The sequence below is a fragment of the Octopus sinensis genome, linkage group LG16, assembly GCF_006345805.1.
Source record: "Octopus sinensis linkage group LG16, ASM634580v1, whole genome shotgun sequence".
Classification (NCBI taxonomy): Eukaryota; Metazoa; Mollusca; class Cephalopoda; order Octopoda; family Octopodidae; genus Octopus; species Octopus sinensis.
The window spans coordinates 14,769,667-14,789,253 of NC_043012.1; the positions used below are offsets into that span (position 1 = coordinate 14,769,667).

At 37.2% G+C, this 19,587-nt stretch overlaps 1 protein-coding gene across 2 annotated transcripts in view; it reads left to right on the top strand.

The window, feature by feature from the left end:
• The first annotated feature begins 2,872 nt into the window (after positions 1-2,872).
• The window catches only part of LOC115220358 (coiled-coil domain-containing protein 28A), a 50,280-nt gene continuing 33,565 nt past the window's right edge, over positions 2,873-19,587 (top strand). Inside the window, exon 1 of one of the 2 annotated variants that reach the window (XM_029790466.2) lies at positions 2,873-3,140. In XM_029790466.2, the coding sequence (XP_029646326.1) occupies positions 3,123-3,140 (18 nt within the window). In that variant the 5' untranslated portion in view covers positions 2,873-3,122. Of the gene's footprint in view, positions 3,141-4,933; positions 5,077-19,587 lie in introns of those variants that run through there. The other variant, XM_029790468.2, reaches the window with a different exon arrangement.

Here is a 19,587-nt window from a genome sequence, read left to right on the forward strand (position 1 = left end):
ACTTACTCATTGCACCCAGTATGTGTGTGTGTGTGTGTGTGTGTGTGTGTGTGTGTGTGTGTGTCTGTGTCTGTGTGTGTGTCTGTGTCTGTGTGTGTGTCTGTGTGTCTGCCTGTCTGTCTGTGTGTGTCTGTGTGTGCACGCGTGTACTATAACTACATTTGCTGATTGAATTCAGTTCCTTGTGTTTCAGAATGCTATTAATGTCAAAACTATGTCCCATGACATCAGAAATATGTTTGCTAACATATTTGTTGATAAAAGCTGTATGAAGAATATTTCCGATCAATGACCAGACAGAAACATTAGACTCAGTGAATAATTTATTAAGATAAATTAGAACAATTCCTACAAAGAATTATTTCCATGTAGCAGCTAGTTACGCAATCAGTATTGCATGCAATCCAAAATCTCCCAGGTATTGAAGAAATGTTGAGAACTAGTGTTTAACTAGTTTTATACAGCATGAAACAGAAACTTAAACCTCCCTCCCCGCCACCTCCAAGGCGAAGTGGCCAAGTTTCTTTTGAGTGTTGGGCCTCACGGAGACAATGACCAAGACCTTTGGCATTATGTTGTGCTTGAGAGAAGACCCATCAAGCCGAGCAAAATTGCAGTTGCGGCAGATACTAGTGTCACGCAAATGGCACGTAAAAGCACCCATTACACTCTCAGAGTAGTTGGCATTAGGAAGGGCATCCGGCTTTCTCCAGAACCATTGTGTTGGGAAGCAAGCTTCTCACCACACAGCCACACCTGCACCGAAAAGATAAAAAAATAGAAAATTGATCCTGGATTTAGAGAGACAAGCCTAATGTCACAAGGCACTTTTTTGGTGCAGCACCTTTTGAGACAATTCAAGCAGTAGAAACATCCTTCCTGACCTGCTCCAAAGAAAGCCAAGGTCATTTGATCTGCAGTGAAGGTGAAGGCCTCAGTTTTTTTGGGATGCAAAAGGTACTGTGTTTATTGACTATCTTCAAAAGGGTCACACCATCAATGGAGAATACTATGCCAACTTGCTGAAGCAGTTATGAAAGGCTATCAAGACCAAATGCCTAAGAAAACTGACGAAAGGGGTTTTGTTTCATCAGGACCATGCTCCAGCACACAAGTCCTTGGTTTCAATAGCTGCTGTGGTTTTGAACAGGTTGATCACCCTCCCTATTTTCCCGATTTGGTTCCATCTGACTATCATCTGTTCCCCAACATAAAAAAAAAACCCCACTTAGCTGGGAACCAGCATTGCATTGATACTGATGTTATATCTGCTGGTGAGGACTTTTTTGACCAACAGGATGAAAGCCTCACCGATGGGATCTAAGTGCTGCAGCACTAATGGAATAAGTGTGTGGACTGCAAGAGGAACTATGTTGAAGAATAAACATCCTTTGGTCACATTCCATGAGAGTATCTTAATCAGCCTATGAACTTTTCAGGCAAACTTCTACTGAAGGTATCCATTTGATTCCTGGAACCCATTGCCATATTTAGATCTATTTCTTTACTACCCACAAGGGGCTAAACACAGAGAGGACAAACAAGGACAGACAAAGGGATTAAGTCGATTATATCGACCCCAGTGTGTAACTGGTACTTATTTAATTGACCCCGAAAGGATGAAAGGCAAAGTCGACCTCGGCGAAATTTGAACTCAGAATGTAACGGCAGACGAAATACGGCTACGCATTTTGCCTGGCGTGCTAACGGTTCTGCCATCTCGCCGCCTAAGTTATATAAATAAAGTTTGATGATGGTGGTGGTGGTGGTGGTGGTGCACAAGTTTTTTCAAAACTTGAAAATGTGTATGCTTTAAGAGACGTTTGAGACTGGAAGGCTCTCAGCCAGTCATAGGCAATATGTGACGCATGGGATTTACCTGAATGGCACAGCTAAATGGATAATTACTTTGAATTATTTTTAGTAGTATGGCCCACCTGATGATGAGCCATATCTCATGCAGCCAGCTTTTTGGGGAAAATTTATCTTGTTTACTTTTAGCCGTAGCCTGCTTAGCTTATGTCTAAATCCATCATATTCAACTTACTGGAAGATATAAATACAGGTACTGCAACTTTCCAAAATAATTATCAATTACATAGTGACCAGCTGTTTACAATATTCACCTTCTTTGTAAGAACATTTATTTGGAGAAATTTATAATTTTTTAAATTAACAACAAAAAAAAAATCTCTTCAGAGAAAAGAGAGAGAGGAGAGAGAAAGTGAGAAAGATAGAGAGAGAAAAAATTGAGGCATAGAAAGAAAAGAGCGAGATATAAAGAGAAAGAAAGAGAAAAACGGTGAAAATAGAGAGAGAGAGAGAGGAGAGAGAGAGAGAGAGAGAGAGAGAGAGAGAACGCTAAACAGAGAACGGCGAGCTGGCAGAAACGTTAGCGCACCGGGCGAAATGCTTAGCAGTATTTCGTCTGTCTTTACGTTCTGAGTTCAAATTCCGCCGAGGTCGACTTTGCTTTTCATCCTTTCGGGGTCGATTAAATACGTACCAGTTACGCACTGGGGTCGATATAATCGACTTAATCCGTTTGTCTGTCCTTGTTTGTCCTCTCTGTGTTTAGCCCCTTGTGGGTAGTAAAGAAATAAGTATTTCGTCTGTCTTTACGTTCTGAGTTCAAACTTCGCCGAGGTCGACTTTGCCTTTCATCATTTCGGGGTCGATAAATTAAGTACCAGTTGCGTACTGGAGTCGATGTAATCGACTGATCCCCTCCCCAAAAATTTCGGGCCTTGTACCTAGAATAGAAAAGGATAAATAGAGAGAGAGAAAGAGAAAAGGAGGGAGAAGGAGAAAAGGAGAGAGAAAGAGAAAAGGAGAGAGAAAAAATAATATTAGAGAGAAAAGAAAATTAGTCGTAAGCAATTCCGAACAGCAGTGGTTGGGTTTGAACCCCGATTTAAATGTAGTCGTGCAGCTAAACGAGTGGCTTCCCTTAACTGGAAAGCCATCTCCGATGCTCCGCTTTCATCTCTCCTTTGCTCCACTCACACCTTCTGTCTCTCCTCGCTTCCACTCCCAATATTTCTTCTCATTAGGAGCGACTACTGACTTCGTCGACGGCCTCCTTGCTTACTCCCAGGAAATGTTATTCCACACCTAACGAGATGCCGATCAAAGCTAAGGTGAGAACTCTTTGCTTTTTTTTACTCTTTCTCTGGCATTTTTAATTTATGAAATTTATTCTTTCCTGCAGATCGGGTTTTGTTTCATTTTTAGTGATTAAACATTTAGATATTGAAAATAATCTTTAAAAAAACCCACACAAACATAACCACATATACACATTTTCGTATATCTCACAGATTTCCTGACACTCACGCACGAAACACAAACAGAATTATTGATTGAGTAGTTTTTGTTTATGCTACACATCTGATCTGTTTCTTAGGGGGGGGGTGAAAATAATTAATGAATTAAACGTGGATTTCTAAGCTAAACTCCAATCAACTTGTTCAGAAAAAGTGAAAACACAAAGAAAATCTATTTTTATTTCCTAATCTTTACATAAAACTCCATCCAAGGTTTTCACAAAACGTAGTTTATTTACCTTTTTATTTTAATTACTTCCTCGATTTCTCATCGATCTTCTCTACAATAATTGTTATAACAATTACAACTACATAAAACAAAAAAATACAGCAATATTTCGTTTAATGTTTTAAATTTTGGAGTTGGTAGGTTCTAAGTTTTGTTTTTGTTTTCTTGTTTTTATGCCAAGCTCCAAATATTAACAATAAGTAAACCTCTACGTGGTGTTCGACCTGCTAGACATAGCTGTCAAATCTCATTTAAATAACTCAATACTTAATGTATATAGAAAAAAAAAAGATGTAGTCGGGAGTAAACAATGCCTTATAAAAGAATTTTTTTTTAAGTGGGTGGACGATGGACATTGATAGAATTCCTTTGATCCTTCATAGATTTGTTCCGTCGGGGTTGCCAGGACTAAACAACAACATTGAAAATAACCCGTTCTTGCTCACATTCACACACCTGACTTCATCATAATTTTGCGTTCGATACCGCTCTATGTATCTATCTATCTACCTATCTATCTATCTACCTATCTATCTATCTATCTGTCTATCTATCTATCTATCTATCTATCTATCTGTCTATCTATCTATCTGTCTATCTATCTATCTATCAATCTGTCTATCTATTTTTTTTTTTTTTTTTTAATACCTTCAAAAGAAAAGCTCTACCTTGTAATTTGTTCTATCTGTGTGCAGCCCTGTGTGGCTAATAAAGAAACATATCTATCAATCTATCCATCTATCTATCTATCTACCTACCTACCTACCTATCTAACCTACCTACCTACCTATCAATCTATCTATCTACCTATCTATCTATCTATCTATCTATCTATCTATCTATCTATCTATCTATCTATCTATCTATCTATCTATCTATCGAGTGAGCGAGCGATCTATCTATCTGTCTGTCTGTCCATCCATCCATCTATCTATCTACCCATCTATCTATCCATCGCATGCATAATAATAAGCATGATTCCTAGGATTGCTACTGTATGTATTACAGAGGTGTTCAGCGCTATACACTCGTCCCACCTCCCAAAACACGAAGAAACCATAGCGAAAGAGGATGTCAAAAGTTACTACCTTCCGCTGACTCATAAATAATTGTTCCTGCACGACTGATGTTGATATAAATTTGGTCGAATGTACACTGGCAACAACACTTTATCTTCTAAATAAATATCAGAGGATCCATTTTTAACGTTAGCTGCAATTTTCTGTCTATGAATTCTTAAAGTAAAAAGAGAATTATGCAAATTCAAAACAAACCCATCAGCCCCAACAGAGACAGGCACAGATGGTCGATGTTGTTTGTTTGCTACTAGCACTGGCTTTCCTGTATCTCTAACATCGTTTGATCAGCCTTTGATGAATTCTATTTTCATTTTCACCAACATCCAACTCATTCATAGACGCTCAGCTGCAAAAAAGCTCGAGTTCTGCAATTCTTTGACTCTGGGATAATTTATCCCCGAGGAGAAATTTCAAGATTCCAAGAGGAAATTCGACGATTCGAGTGAGGAAATAGTTTTGGCTTGTAAAAATTCTTTGTCGTTATTTTGTAAGATTTTCATTTGATGTTGATTTTAAGGGATTTTAATTTAATTGTTAAATTAATATAAGTCGTTTAAAATGTTATGCAATAAATTGTGGTTGCCTACAAATCTACTTTCTCGTATCATATATTGTAGGAAAATCGTTATGGTAAATTAGAAAAAGGGTCGAATATAGGGGAAAAGAAGGTTAGTCATTTTGATTAAGAAAAGAGGGAAAAAAACAACTTTTTTCATCGCTAAAATAAATACCACTAATAAACGGATTCGATCCTCTATTATAGAATTGGTGTTGCGTATAATCAAAAGGAATTGCTTTTATTTTCTTAAACAACAAAGCTACTCGGCAGCACAACTTGCATTTCAAAAAAAAGTAGAATCGAAAGAGTTAAGTTATGCCGTCGTATAAATTCCTTTCCCATTTATTTATTTTTGGTGCCGGGGGTGGAGTGGGGGATTTAGAATTCCGAAGAACTAAGGTGAAGGTAGCTACAGACGAAAGATCGGTTCTGACCTCCAAAAGGAAACAGTAGGATCACTGAGTCAGAGAAGAAATATTTCTAATAGAGGCACAAGGCCTCGTTTAAAAAGAATGGAACTGGATTCTGTGGCGTTCATGTTTTCTCAAAGACATTAGCGGCTTTAACTGGGAAGCTTATCAAAATGTAACGAAAGCCAATGTCAAACGAGGTGTCTTTGTATTTATTATATTTATGTATGGCGGGTGGAGGGGTTGGGTGGGGGGCTTGTTTTGTTCGTCGAAGAATAATTGTTTGAAGGGTGGTTAGACGGGGGGGGGGGTTAACATTAATTTTCTATAAAAATTCACATTCGTAAAGAAGGATAAAAACACTTTGAAAGACGAAGTAATCAGTGTTTCGAACTGTTCTAAACATGGAGGAATAAATATATTAAAAGAGAAAGATTGGTTGATTGGTGGATAAGGGGTTAAATATATAAAAAGGAATGCGTTTATGAAAGTAGGTGAGTACGTAGTTTATCCCCCAATATTAAAAGGGAAATTTCTCATGGCTGTAACAAATTTAACAAACACACAGGTAGCCAAATACATTCACACATTGTTACAAAAACAAACACGTGTCGCGTGCGCATAGCACATCATTACTCAATGGTGAAATTCCTCAAAAGCGCATGTCCTTCTGTTGACATGTACATGTTATTGTTTTTTTTAGCCCTAGGTTGAGATTGGTTGAACGAAGTTTTGATAAAACATATGCTTATCTGTAGCCACCCCGATCATATAGGAATGTCTGATGACTTCATTATTTAATGTGAAATTTTACTTGAAAGAAAACAGGACTGTACGAACAACGAAAATTGAGGGTTTTTTTTCACTTGAATGTATTCTGATAAGGAGGGTCCTCTACAAATGGATAATCGTTCTACTGGAACAATATTATCATGCAGAAAAGCAGAACTGACATAAAATGATTTTAGCTATTGTGTATGTTTGCCTGCGTATATCACCAATCGCACCTACCATTGCCCAGGCGTGCACACACACATACACGTTCAAATACATACATCATTATTAACGACTTTTTTCCGTGCTGGCATGGTTGGCCGTTTTTTTCCTGAGCTGGTGAACCAGAGAACTGCATGAAGCTCCAGTGTCTGCTTTGGCATGGTTTCTATGGCTGGATGCCCTTCCTAATGCCAACCACTTTACTGAGTGTACTGGATGCTTTTTCGTGGCATTGCTACCAGTGAAGTCACCAAGCAACACCAAGGAGTGTAGTTCCCAGCCGATGGGAAATTAAAGGGTTAATCAAACTAATATTCAATTTTTTACCCTTATTATTAAAAATATACATATATATATATATAAATATATATATATGTATATTTTTAATAATAAGGGTAAAAAATTGAATATTAATTTGATTAATCCTTTCGTTACCAACCCAGCTGAAACCGGCTCTGGTTCTGAGTACAAATGTCTTGTTTTCATAAATTTTTTGAATTAAAATCTTCCACCAAACCTTAGTCACAATTTATGTTCGTAACACTAGCTTAATTATAACTAAGTTATTTTACTAAATTCTTTGTTATATTTAAAGTAATTGAAAAGAACACAGAGCATCTCAAAATAAATGCAGTAACGAAAGGGTTAATATCAATTTAAAACCAGTGGTCTAGAATATAAAAATCTGAAGGTTCAGAAAACTATATTACATCCATATAAGAGGGATGACCACTACGTGGAGATCCCTTATGTTAGAAGTAGATCCGTTTATGGTCTTACCACTATGAAAGGAATGTTCTCAAGAAAACATTTAGCAAATGCCAGAACTGTTGATAGCGGAACATGTCTATGATTAAATCTCTATTTTTTTTTTTTCATTTGTCTTGCTCGCTTACATTCTGGCATTTGCTAGATTTTTTCTTGAGAACATTCCTTTCATAGCGGTAAGACCGTAACGGATCTACTTCTAGCATAAGGGTTGTCCACATAGTGGTGATCCCTCTTATATGGATATATATATATATATATATATATATATATATATATGTATATGTAGATGCATATATTTATGTTTGTGTGTTTTTATGTTTGTGTCCCTCCCCACTGTTTGACAATCAGTGGTGCCCTTGTAACTTAATGGTTTAGCCATAAGAGTACCAAGCTCAGGAAAAAAGAAACAAGATAAATACTGGGGTTCTGTTTTTTTTTTAACTAAAACCCTACAGAATGGTGCCTCTGCAAGCTGCAGTCCATTCACTGAAACAAGTAAAAGATATGTGTGCATGTATAAATATATGTGTATATATATATATATATATATATAAAATATTAATTAGAGACAAAACCACTATTTTGCAAAACAAACAAGGAAAGACTTAATCAATACATAAAATTTTAATAAAAAGTAAAAAAACCACCACTACAATTGTTTCATGTCTTCAATGACAATCTTCAGGTGGATTTCCGATTTTCAAATCAGTTTCAATTTATGAAGTCTTCATAAATTGAAACTGATTTGAAAATCGGAAATCCACCTGAAGATTGTCATTGAAGACATGAAACAATTGTAGTGGTGGTTTTTTTTACTTTTTATTAAAATTTTATGTATTGATTAAGTCTTTCCTTGTTTGTTTTGCAAAATAGTGGTTTTGTCTCTAATTAATATTATATAATATTTTACTATAAAATTGGATTTAATCCTAAATCTGATTTTTTTCCCTGTAAATTTGGATTTATTCCCTAATATTTATTATATATATATATATATATATATATATATATATATATATTATATTAAATTAGAGATAAAACCACTATTAAGCAAATCATACAATGAAAAACTTAAGCCAATACATAAGATTAATTAATTTATATTATTTTAAATATATATCAAAATTATTAAATTATTAAAATTATTATATATCTCAGTGGTGACCCCAATACTCGGGTTGTTCGGGCTTAGCCCGATTATAAATTTAGTAAAGTGAGTGTGTATTTTGCAAGCTGATTTAATTTCTGCCAACACTGACTTCAAGTACATAATTGCAGCCCATAACTCAGGTTCCTTTTATTGAGCCTGGTCACAGTTGATTTATTTTCGTTCAGCATCTGGTGGTCATCTTAGAGGTACCCTGTGTCAAAAAATAATATTCGTAGCAGACATTCTCACAATATCATTCACATGCACTTGACTTGAGCTCAGAAGTTATAACCTGAATTGTTAACTATAATCATAAAAATTAAAAGTAATTCAATTCAAATTGAATGTTTTCTTGAAACAATAAATTTCTATAGAGATTGGGATTTAAATTCCAATCTAGGAAAAGTTTCTATTCTACAATATTCTTAGAGGAACAGAAAATTATCCAGCAACTCGGGCTAATACAAACAAGCCTGGTAGGTGTAAAAGGGTAACTGGTGTCTCTTATCAAGATTACAGGCAATAGTCAGATCACTGATGTTATTTGATTGCTGTTATTCTGTGCATGTGTGTGTAAAGATCAGTTGTGTTTTGCAGGGTTGCTTTATTTTAACCCTTAACTTCAAAATGGAGAAAGACATAGTGCTAGATATAAAAAAATAAGGCTTAAAAATATTGAGGCTAGAAATATTGTGGAAAAACGTGAAATTTTTCGAGCAGGCCTGTGTTTAATGCAAAATCTGTGATGAGCCTGAGTGATTAAATCTGTAATGAGCCCATGTGATGAAATCTGTGATGAGTCCGAGTTATGCTGATGACCTGGAGTTGACTCTGATATATATACATATATATATAAGGGTTAAGACCCTCTTTGGTCATGAATGGCCATGGGATTGCACCTAGAAAGTTCCCCTCCAAGGCACAAGTCTGGGCAAGGTTGTTTCAGAAAGACCAACAGTCACACATGTATACTGGCCTCCCCTCTTCATGCCACCTATGTTATCCAAGGGAAAGGCAAAGGGGCCAATACAGCTTGGCACCAGTGAGCGAACTGGAGCAACATCAAATAAAGCATCTTGCTCAAAAACACAACACAACACTCAACCTAGTCTGGAAATCAAATTCACTACCTCATGATTGTAAGCCTGATGCTCTAACCACTGAGCCATTTGCATTCATGTGTGTGTGTATATATATATATATATATATATATATATATATATATATATCAACATCAAAAATTAATGGAAATCGTAGTCGTGATCCCTGTGCCGGTGGCACGTAAAAAGCACCATCCGAACGTGGCTGATGCACCAGCGCCACCTTGACTGGCTTCCGTGCCAGTGGCACGTAAAAAGCACCAACTGATCGAGGCCGTTGCCAGCCTCACCTGGCACCTGTGCCGGTGGCACATAAAAGCACCCACTACACTCATGGAGTGGTTGGCGTTAGGAAGGGCATCCAGCTGTAGAAACACTGCTAGATCAGACTGGGCCTGGTGCAGTCTCCTGGCTTCTCAGACCCCAGTCAAACCAACCCACGCCAGCATGGAAAATGGACGTTAAACGATGATGATGAATATTTACTAAAATATTCAGTAAAAATATTCAGTAGCGTAATACTGGCTGAAGGGTATACAGATGATTCAACTAGACTATATTTATAGATGTACCATAGTTAGATTGTATCTAATGTAATGTGAACTCCCCCCACTGGTTTTAGAAATATATTTTTTGCATTTTCTATTTAAGTTCTTAACCAATCTTAATGTATCTATTTTTTCTGGAAGTTCTGTCTGTCTGTCTATATTTTTTTGCAAACTGTGAAGAAGTACGCTTTGACCTAGTTTGTGCTTCCCTTACTACTAAATTCTTTCAGGATATCATTAGGGTCACTCTAGGGTTAAATGATAACGAACTTTATAGCTAAATAATTTTTCTCAACCACTTCTACTAAACTCATACATCCCCCTATCTAAAACATAGAATAAGACCATCAGAATTCTACTTCAGTCCGCTTCAAAGACTCGTAATGAAAGCAGCTTGAATGAAGCTGCATGGATCCATTTGCCTTGAATGAAATCACAATGCAACTGAACCAACCACATCCTGGGGTATCTATGCAGTAGAAACATGTATTGGATAGAATTTAAAAGAGAATATATTGTATATATGACTGTAATAAACAAGCTTAAATATACATCCTGTATGCTGTACAAGATCCAAAGAAGTGAACTCGGAATTAACCCAAAGGTTGAAATATCATGTGGTTGTTTCCCTTAAATAATTTTCTGTTGATCATTATCCGTCTACCAAATCCACTCACAAGGCTTTGGTCAGCCCAAGGCTATAGTAGAATACACTTGCCCAAGGTACCACGTAGTGGGACTGAACTCGGAACCATGTGGTTCATTAGCAAGCTACTTAACACACAACCACTCCTACGCCTATATATATATATATATATATATATATATATATATATATATATATATATATATATTATATATATATATATATATATATATATATATATACATACAGATATAAATATATATAAAAGTGAAATATCTTTTAACTCCTTCATTATCATATTTCTTTTGAGATGCATTGTCTTTATTCCATTTAATTTGAAAATAATGAGCAAATTAGTAGAATAACTTTGTCATTCACAATGTCCTCAGCTACTGTTTGGATCATGGAATAATATGAAATTTTAATAAAAGGTTTTAATTTAGATCACTCTAAACTGGAAGTTTATGTCATAGAACCAGGAGCCGTCTCAGGTGGGTTGGTATCAAAAGGGTTGACCATTTAGCATTTGAGCCAGCCAAGTCCAGCTGTTTTATGCTGAAACCTGCTAGATCAGGCCTCTCACAACTACCCTGCAATGTCTATCTAAAAATAAATATCATTTTTTAACGTCTGCCTTCCATGATGGCATGGGTTGGACAGTTTGACATGGGATGGCCATACAGAAGACTGCACCAGAATTCTGTGTCCGTTTTTACAGCTGAATACCTTTTTAACATCAACCATCTCACAAAGTGAACTGGGCGCCTTTTTTTTTATGTAGCATCAGCACAGGTGAGTTTTGGTATGGTTTTTACAGCTGGAAGCCCTTCCAAATGCCAACGATTTTGCAGTGTAGACTGGATACTTTTTTACATAGCACCAACACTGGCAACGTCACCAAGTAACTTGCAAGACAAGGGGCTTTTGAGAAGGGAGGGGGCATTGGAGGAGGTGATCTTGCGTCAGATGATGAACGGTTAGAGTGTGACAGAGAGGCAGGTGTCATTCTGTAGAGGATTTACATGGTTACCTGGCCAGAGGGAGACAGAGATAATAAGAATGAGGACGGAAACAGGTGTGCAATCACCTGATATTAATCTTGAAGCTACAAGATAAGTACATGATTAATTGAAAGCGATGTAAATAAATAAGCATCACATTTAATAAAATAATCTGAATGCCAAAGGGTTAAACAGTTCATCATCATCATCATCATCGTTTAGCGTCCGCTTTTCATGCTAGCATGGGTTGGACGGTTCGACTGGGGTCTGGGAAGCCAGGAGGCTGCTCCAGGCTCCAGTCTGATCTGGCAATGTTTCTACAGCTGGATGCCCTTCCTAACACCAACCACTCCGCGAGTGTAGTGGGTGCTTTTATGTGCCACCGGCACAGGTGCCAGGTGAGGCTGGCAGGTGAGGCCATGATCGGTTGGTGCTTTTTACATGCCACCGGCACGGAGAACAGTTGAGGTGGCGCTGGCAGCAGCCACATTCGTATTGGTTCTTTTACGTGTCACCAGCACGTAAACAGTTATAAGAAATATTTGAAAGTTATATATAATTATATTTACTTCTGTCCCTATTTTCAACCTCCCTCCTCCTAACTAAATCAACTTGCAGCTATCATCTATTCTTGCATCTATCGCTTAATATTCCACAAAGATCATCACACTTTTGCACATTTGGAATATTTCCAAGATTTTAACAGCTAAACTCTCAGGTAGACCTAAACCCAGCAGGGAGCTAACCAATTCTTGCTCTTAATTCTTTAAATTTCCTCTTCATCACCTTTATACCCCTTTGATATTTAAACTCAATCGTCACCCCATTGTCTTGAATGACAGACCATTATGTTGCCATGGTACCCATAACCCACAACTTTGCACTTCCCATCGTCCCTTCTTTTCCTTTTGCTTTTCTCTTGTTCTACATGTCCTTCCATTGACTGCCTCTCTCAATTCCAGTGGTTCTCAACCATTATTTGCCATGGACCTCTTTGATTCCTACTTTATTCTACTGGACCCTCATAATCATTTGAAGTTTTAAGAAAAAAACACATTTTTGTAACTAAATATTATTGGGTCGAGGTGCAATGGTCCAGTGGTTAGGGCAGCGGACTCGCGGTCGGAGGATCACGGTTTCGATTCCCAGACCGGGCGTTGTGTGTGTTTATTGAGCGAAAACACCTAAAGCTCCACGAGGCTCCAGCAGGGGGTGGTGGCGACCCCTGTTGGACTCTTTTGCCCCAACTTTCTCTCACTCTTTCTTCCTGTTTCTTGAGTAATGCTGTGAAGGACTGGCGTCCCGTCCAGCTGGGGGATCACATACACTATAGAAACTGGGAAACCGGGCCCATGAGCCTGGCTAGGCTTGAAAAGGGCAAAGAAAAAAAAGAAAAGAAATATTATTGGAACTTGTATAAAGAAATTAAATATTTTGTGTATTGTTGGAGTAAAACTGATTTATTGCACTCTAAGCTCTATATCTGCTGCCTATTCTATTAATCTATCTCCCCCTATCAGCTAGGGTTTCATATTTTACTTACATTTCTGATAATATATATATATATATATTATTAGAAGATTCATTAGCTAAAGCCTCATTCCTTTCAGAAGATTGAGTGAGTTGTTTGTATGATTTAAACTTTTGTTATTTCATTAACACCACTCGGTTTCATGTAGAAGTACACACAATGCACATTATTGCACTGTACACTAAACACCAGAAAACAGTTGTAAAGGATTACCTGCATTCTCCCTATCATGTGAAGTTCAAGGAGTAAATGCCAGGATTTTTACCTACCTGTCCAGGATGAACCTTTACAAAATACCACTTGCATCCTTTTGTCTGTGACATTAGAGTTATGAATGTTCTTGCCATAAACCTACCGTTGAAGAATTACTGTGAACTTCAACTTCTCCAATCTTACAGTTTTTCTGCTTAGTTGCACTCACTTCTGTAAAACTATTTCATACGTGATTTGATGCCTTTTGCAACAACCTATCCATCTTTATTTTATTATAGATAGCGAAATGGTATTGAGCTGGCAGAATAATGGTATTGAGCTGGCACATCAGACAAAATATTCAGTTGCATTTCTTCTGACACATTACATTCTGAGTTCAAATTCTGCCAAGGTTGATTATGTTTTTCCACCCTTTTGCAGTCGATAAAATAAGTACCAGTCGAGCATTGTAGTCGATATATTTAACTTACCCCACCCCACAAAAAACTGCTGGCCTTATATCAAAATTTGAAAAGCAGCAAGCCAACAGAACCATTAGCAACAGAACCATTGGCAGCAGACAAATTCTTAGTATTTCTTCCTGTTATACATTCAGAATTCAAATGTTGCCAAGGTCAACTTTACTTTTTACCCTTTCAGGGTCAATAAAATAAGTTCTAATTCAGCACTGGGGTTGGTGTAATTGGCTTCCCACTCCCCTCAGAATTGCTGGCCTTGTGCCAAAATTAGAAAGGATTTATTCATAGTAAAATGTGAAAGAAGTACTTTGGTTTGTTCTCACTGCTCTACATGAGCAATGTTTCCTTCATTTCTTTCAAATTGTAATCGCTCTAATAATATTACTTTGTTATCGAAAGTTAGACTGGAGAAGTTACAAAGAAATTCATCTACGTTTAACCGTTTAGCATTTGAACAGGTCATATCTGGCCAAAAAATATTCTGCTTCTTGTGTGTTCAAACTAGTTAGATCCAACATCTCACAACTACCCTACAATGGATAGCTTTTAAAAATAAAGAAGCACATCATTGAAATCTTGAAACCGTAAGATCATGCATGATTAATTCAAAACAGTGTTAATAAATATAGGCGCAGGTTTTGTTTTCTTTTGTGTCCTCTTAATGTTCCACAACTTTATGGTTTAACCAAACCTCTTTGTGTATGTTTAATTATATTTAAATTCTATTTAATATGCCTTGCTGAATTTTTTTTATCAGTGTTTTTCTTACGTAAGGAATTTTTACTTCAGCCCCAAAACATAATTGTAAATTTTTGTCAAGCATTTTACAAATTAGACACACGAAAATGAATTGAAGTATTCATATATGTTTTCTTTAGGATTTAATTTTAGGTGTTTTTTTGTCATTTAGAGAATTCAAGCTGGTCCCTAACCAAGTGGCAGTGATCTTTTGTTTCAGTTAAGACGAGTGTTGGATGTTTGTGGTCTCCTGAATCAGTTGATGTGTGAGTGTATATATATATATATATATATATATATATATATATATATATATATATATATATATACATGTTTGTGCTAATGGATAACTTGTATTTGTGTGATGGATATGCCCTTTAATTTAGTATACAAGTGTCTATGCTCCATACTTTTACCCTCTTTAGAATAAAAGTGTTTGTGCTTCACTTATATGTGTGTGTGTGTTTATGCATTCTACATGTGTGTGTGTGCGTATGCCTAGCTCAGGAAATTCACAGGGGAGAGGGTCTCTGGAGCATTTTATATACTTTACATATGCTTAGCATGAAAAGCTAGCATTGACAATCTCTGGAACATTTTGCACCATATGCATGCATGCATGTATGTATGCATGTATGTATGCATATATTCAATTTCAGAATCTGTTTATCTGTATTCATCTCCTGGGAATTTAACAAAAGCTGCCTATTGTAATGAGAAAGTGTATGGACTGTTAAAGTGTGTATCCTGTTAAACACAAGTCCTTTTGTCTAGAATTTTTGTTCACAAACACAGGTTTCTATTTATGTGTGTACATGTTAGATATATGGCTTGTGTGTAGGTCAGTGGTTCACTACCACTCTTTGCCTAGGGACCCCTTCTCTACAGGACCTCTATAGCTATTCAATGTATCTTTTATTTGTTTCAGTCATTAGACTGCAGCCGTTGCTGGGGCAAAGCCTTGAGGAATTTTTACTCAAACTGATCGACCCCAGTACTTATTCTATTGTTCTTTTTTGCCAAACTGCTAAGTTACAGGAACACAAAAACACCAACACCATTTGTCAAATGGCAGTGGGGGGAGCACAAACACACACACACATGATAGGCTTCTTTCAGTTTCCATCTACCCAAGGCTATAGTAGAAGACACTTGCCCAAGGTGACATACAGTGGAAGAGAACCCAGAACCATGTGGTTGGCAAGCAAGCCTCTTACCACTCAGCCATGCCTACCCCTAAAACAGGGATCGAAGTATATTGTTGTTGTTGTTGAATGGAGATCAACCCAGATTTATCACACTGACCCGTAATCAAACATCACTGTACCTATGATCACACTGCATTCCAGCCCCCCCCCACTCTGCGATAGTCTACCCTCCATGGGTAAAATTATCCATCATCATTTAACATGTAGCTTCCTTACTGGCATTGATCCAGTGAGCTGCAGGTTTGCTTTAAGCTCAGATGTCAGCTTTGACATGGTTTCTGTGGCTGGATGCCCCCCACCCCACCCTAATGCCAACTATTTTAGAGAATGTACTATCTTCATGATATTTTTGATATCTGCTCCATCAATGCTGGTATCATTTGGATGAGTCATCTTGAGGCAGTTATTCTATAGTCAAATGCTCTTCCAGATAACAGCTTTTGTTTTCAAGGGTTGAAAAGGATGTTATTGCTTTGGTCTTTGCACGAGCTGCCAGATATATTGTTTATGTAGGACCTAAACAACATCACTCCTACCCACACACATGTATTCAATGGAATTTGAACTCAGAACATAACATGTCAGAGCAAATGCCACTAGGAATTTTTTCAGATGTTCTAACTATTTTGCCACTCACCACCTTAATATCGGTTTCAAATTTTGGCACAAGGCAAGCAGTTTCAGGGGACAGAGTGAGTTGATTACTTTGACCCCAGTGCTCAACTGGTGCTTATTTTATTGATCACAAAAGAATGGAAATCAAAATCAGCCTCGGCAGAATTTGAACTCAGAACATAGAGAGTTCACTGCAACCTATTTATCAGTTTTACTACGTAATAGGAATCTTGCCAATTCAAATCTAAGGCAGCCCCCTTGGAATCTCTTTGGTCAGACGTGTGTGTGTGTATATACACTTTTTTCAGCTTATCAAATTTCTATGCCAATAAACTATTATTGTTCCTGAAAGTTGTTTTTTTATACCTTCTACAGACTGCTAACTTTCTACACCTGGATCCTTGGACTTTACATTTACATATCATCATATATATATATATATATATATATAGATCGTTAGCCACTACACACATTTTTTTCTCTCCTTGTGTTTTCTGTGTCTCTTTCTGCAGAAGAGCATAGGCTCGAAACGTAAAAGACTTTTTCTATTCCTGAGCGTTATATTAATACATCTGTTTGTTTTGTACACCACCTGTCTTCGTCTTTTGTTTTTTTCATAAACTCTCCCTATATATATATATATATATATATATATATATAATTAAAAATGAGGGTGTCTAAAAGACACCAACATGCCGAAATAGCAGTCGAAACTCTGACTATAAAACCACGTTAAATGTTCATATCGCACCATGAGGTAAAGCGGAGGGACAAAACATACAAGCAAAAATTATTGAATAATTCAAGATCCAAGGATTTCTGGTTCTGCTTTAAATAAGCTTTACCGTCATCAATTGAATATATCAAGGGTACATAAATACAGATATATATATGCACAGCAAACGATATACTTACATATACGAGCGCCGTACATACATACATATGCACGTATGGACACAGCCAGTTTGAATTGCCCGCCAAATCACTGCATAATTACGATATGGTTAAAATAAGCACCGCAGTGAATATAATAACGAATTATATAAATTTATATATGAGGATAATATCGGTATTTAAGTGTCGAAATTATCAAGTGGCCAGCATGAAAGGAATACCTTACAAAGGTAAAAAAATTTTTTAACAATTAAAAATGAGGGTGTCTAAAAGACACCAACATGCCGAAATAGCAGTCGAAACTCTGACTATAAAACCACGTTAAATGTTCATATCGCACCATGAGGTAAAGCGGAGGGACAAAACATACAAGCAAAAATTATTGAATAATTCAAGATCCAAGGATTTCTGGTTCTGCTTTAAATAAGCTTTACCGTCATCAATTGAATATATCAAGGGTACATAAATACAGATATATATATGCACAGCAAACGATATACTTACATATACGAGCGCCGTACATACATACATATGCACGTATATATAAATTTATATATATATATACACATATATTGGTGTGTATTACTATCTCCTTGTCTTGACTGTGTGATAGTTGTTGTAAACGGGTGTCGGTCATGGGGAAATATTACCTTATTTGGAAAAAGGTGGGGTTGGCACCAGGGAGGACATCTGGCCCTAGAAAAATCAACCTCAACAAATTCCATCAGACCCATGTGAGCATTGAAAAGGCTAAATGAAAACAAAATGGTGGTGGTGGTGGCGGCGGCGGCGGCAGTTGTGGTGTTGGTGATGTTGGCAGTGGTGAATTGTGTTAGATATGTCTAGCTCAGGGGTCTCCAAAGTGGTCAATATTGAACACCTGGGGGTCAATGGCACTATTCAAGGGGTCAGTAAATGCACATCTACTTATTGTTATTATTATTAATTTATTTTCTTGCACATGCCTGGGGGTCGATTAGGGGTCAAGGATTCTATGAAGGGGTTAATGGTCTCAAAAGTTTGGGGACCCCTGGTCTAGCTAAACCACAGAATGGTATGTAGCCTTTGCTCTTGTATCTGCTTCCCCAGTAATTAATAAATTGTAATAGTTGTGTCATTGTTTCTGTTGGTGTACAGTAAGCGACCAACCTGTCCTTCCTCGCCACCACCTTTTTGCTTTGTCATTATATGACTTCCTATTAGCAACCTTTTTTACCTGCTTACAACCCACCCCTTCTCTTCTCTTTCAACACCTTGCCCTCCTGCCCACACACACTTGCACACATTCTTTAGATCTGCGTTTCTGGCTTTTTTTTTGTTTTTAATTTTTACTTGTTTTCTTCTTTTGGTCATTGGACTGAGGCCATGCTGGGGCACTGTCTTCAACAGTTTAGTCTACCTCATTGACCTTAGTATTTTTTTTTCTTTATCTTAAGTCTGGTATTTCTTCTATCAGTTTGTATTTGTCAAACATCACTGCTTACTAAGTGGTAAACATTGACAGGTAAATATAAACACACAAACACATGTATACACACATACCGTAAATCCTCGAGTATAGTCTGCCCTTGAGTATAATGCACAGGGGATTTTTAGGGAGATGTACCTCTGAAAAACCTACACCTTGTGTATAATACGCACCCCTTCTCTAACTTGAGTCAAGGAGGTCTATATACCATCCTTAGTTTGTAAAACTGTATACGGTAATGTCCTTTATTATTATTGTATATATAAAAAAAGGCGCAGGAGTGGCTGTGTGGTAAGTAGCTTGCTAACCAACCACATTGTTCCGGGTTCAGTCCCACTGCGTGGCATCTTGGGCAAGTGTCTTCTGCTATAGCCCCGGGCCGACCAATGCCTTGTGAGTGGATTTGGTAGACGGAAACTGAAAGAAGCCTGTCGTATATATGTATATATATATATGTGTGTGTGTTTGTGTGTCTGTGTTTGTCCCCCTAGCATTGTTTGACAACCGATGCTGGTGTGTTTACGTCCCCGTCACTTAGCGGTTCGGCAAGAGACCGATAGAATAAGTACTAGGCTTACAAAGAATAAGACCCGGGGTCGAATTGCTCAACTAAAGGCGGTGCTCCAGCATGGCTGCAGTCAAATGAC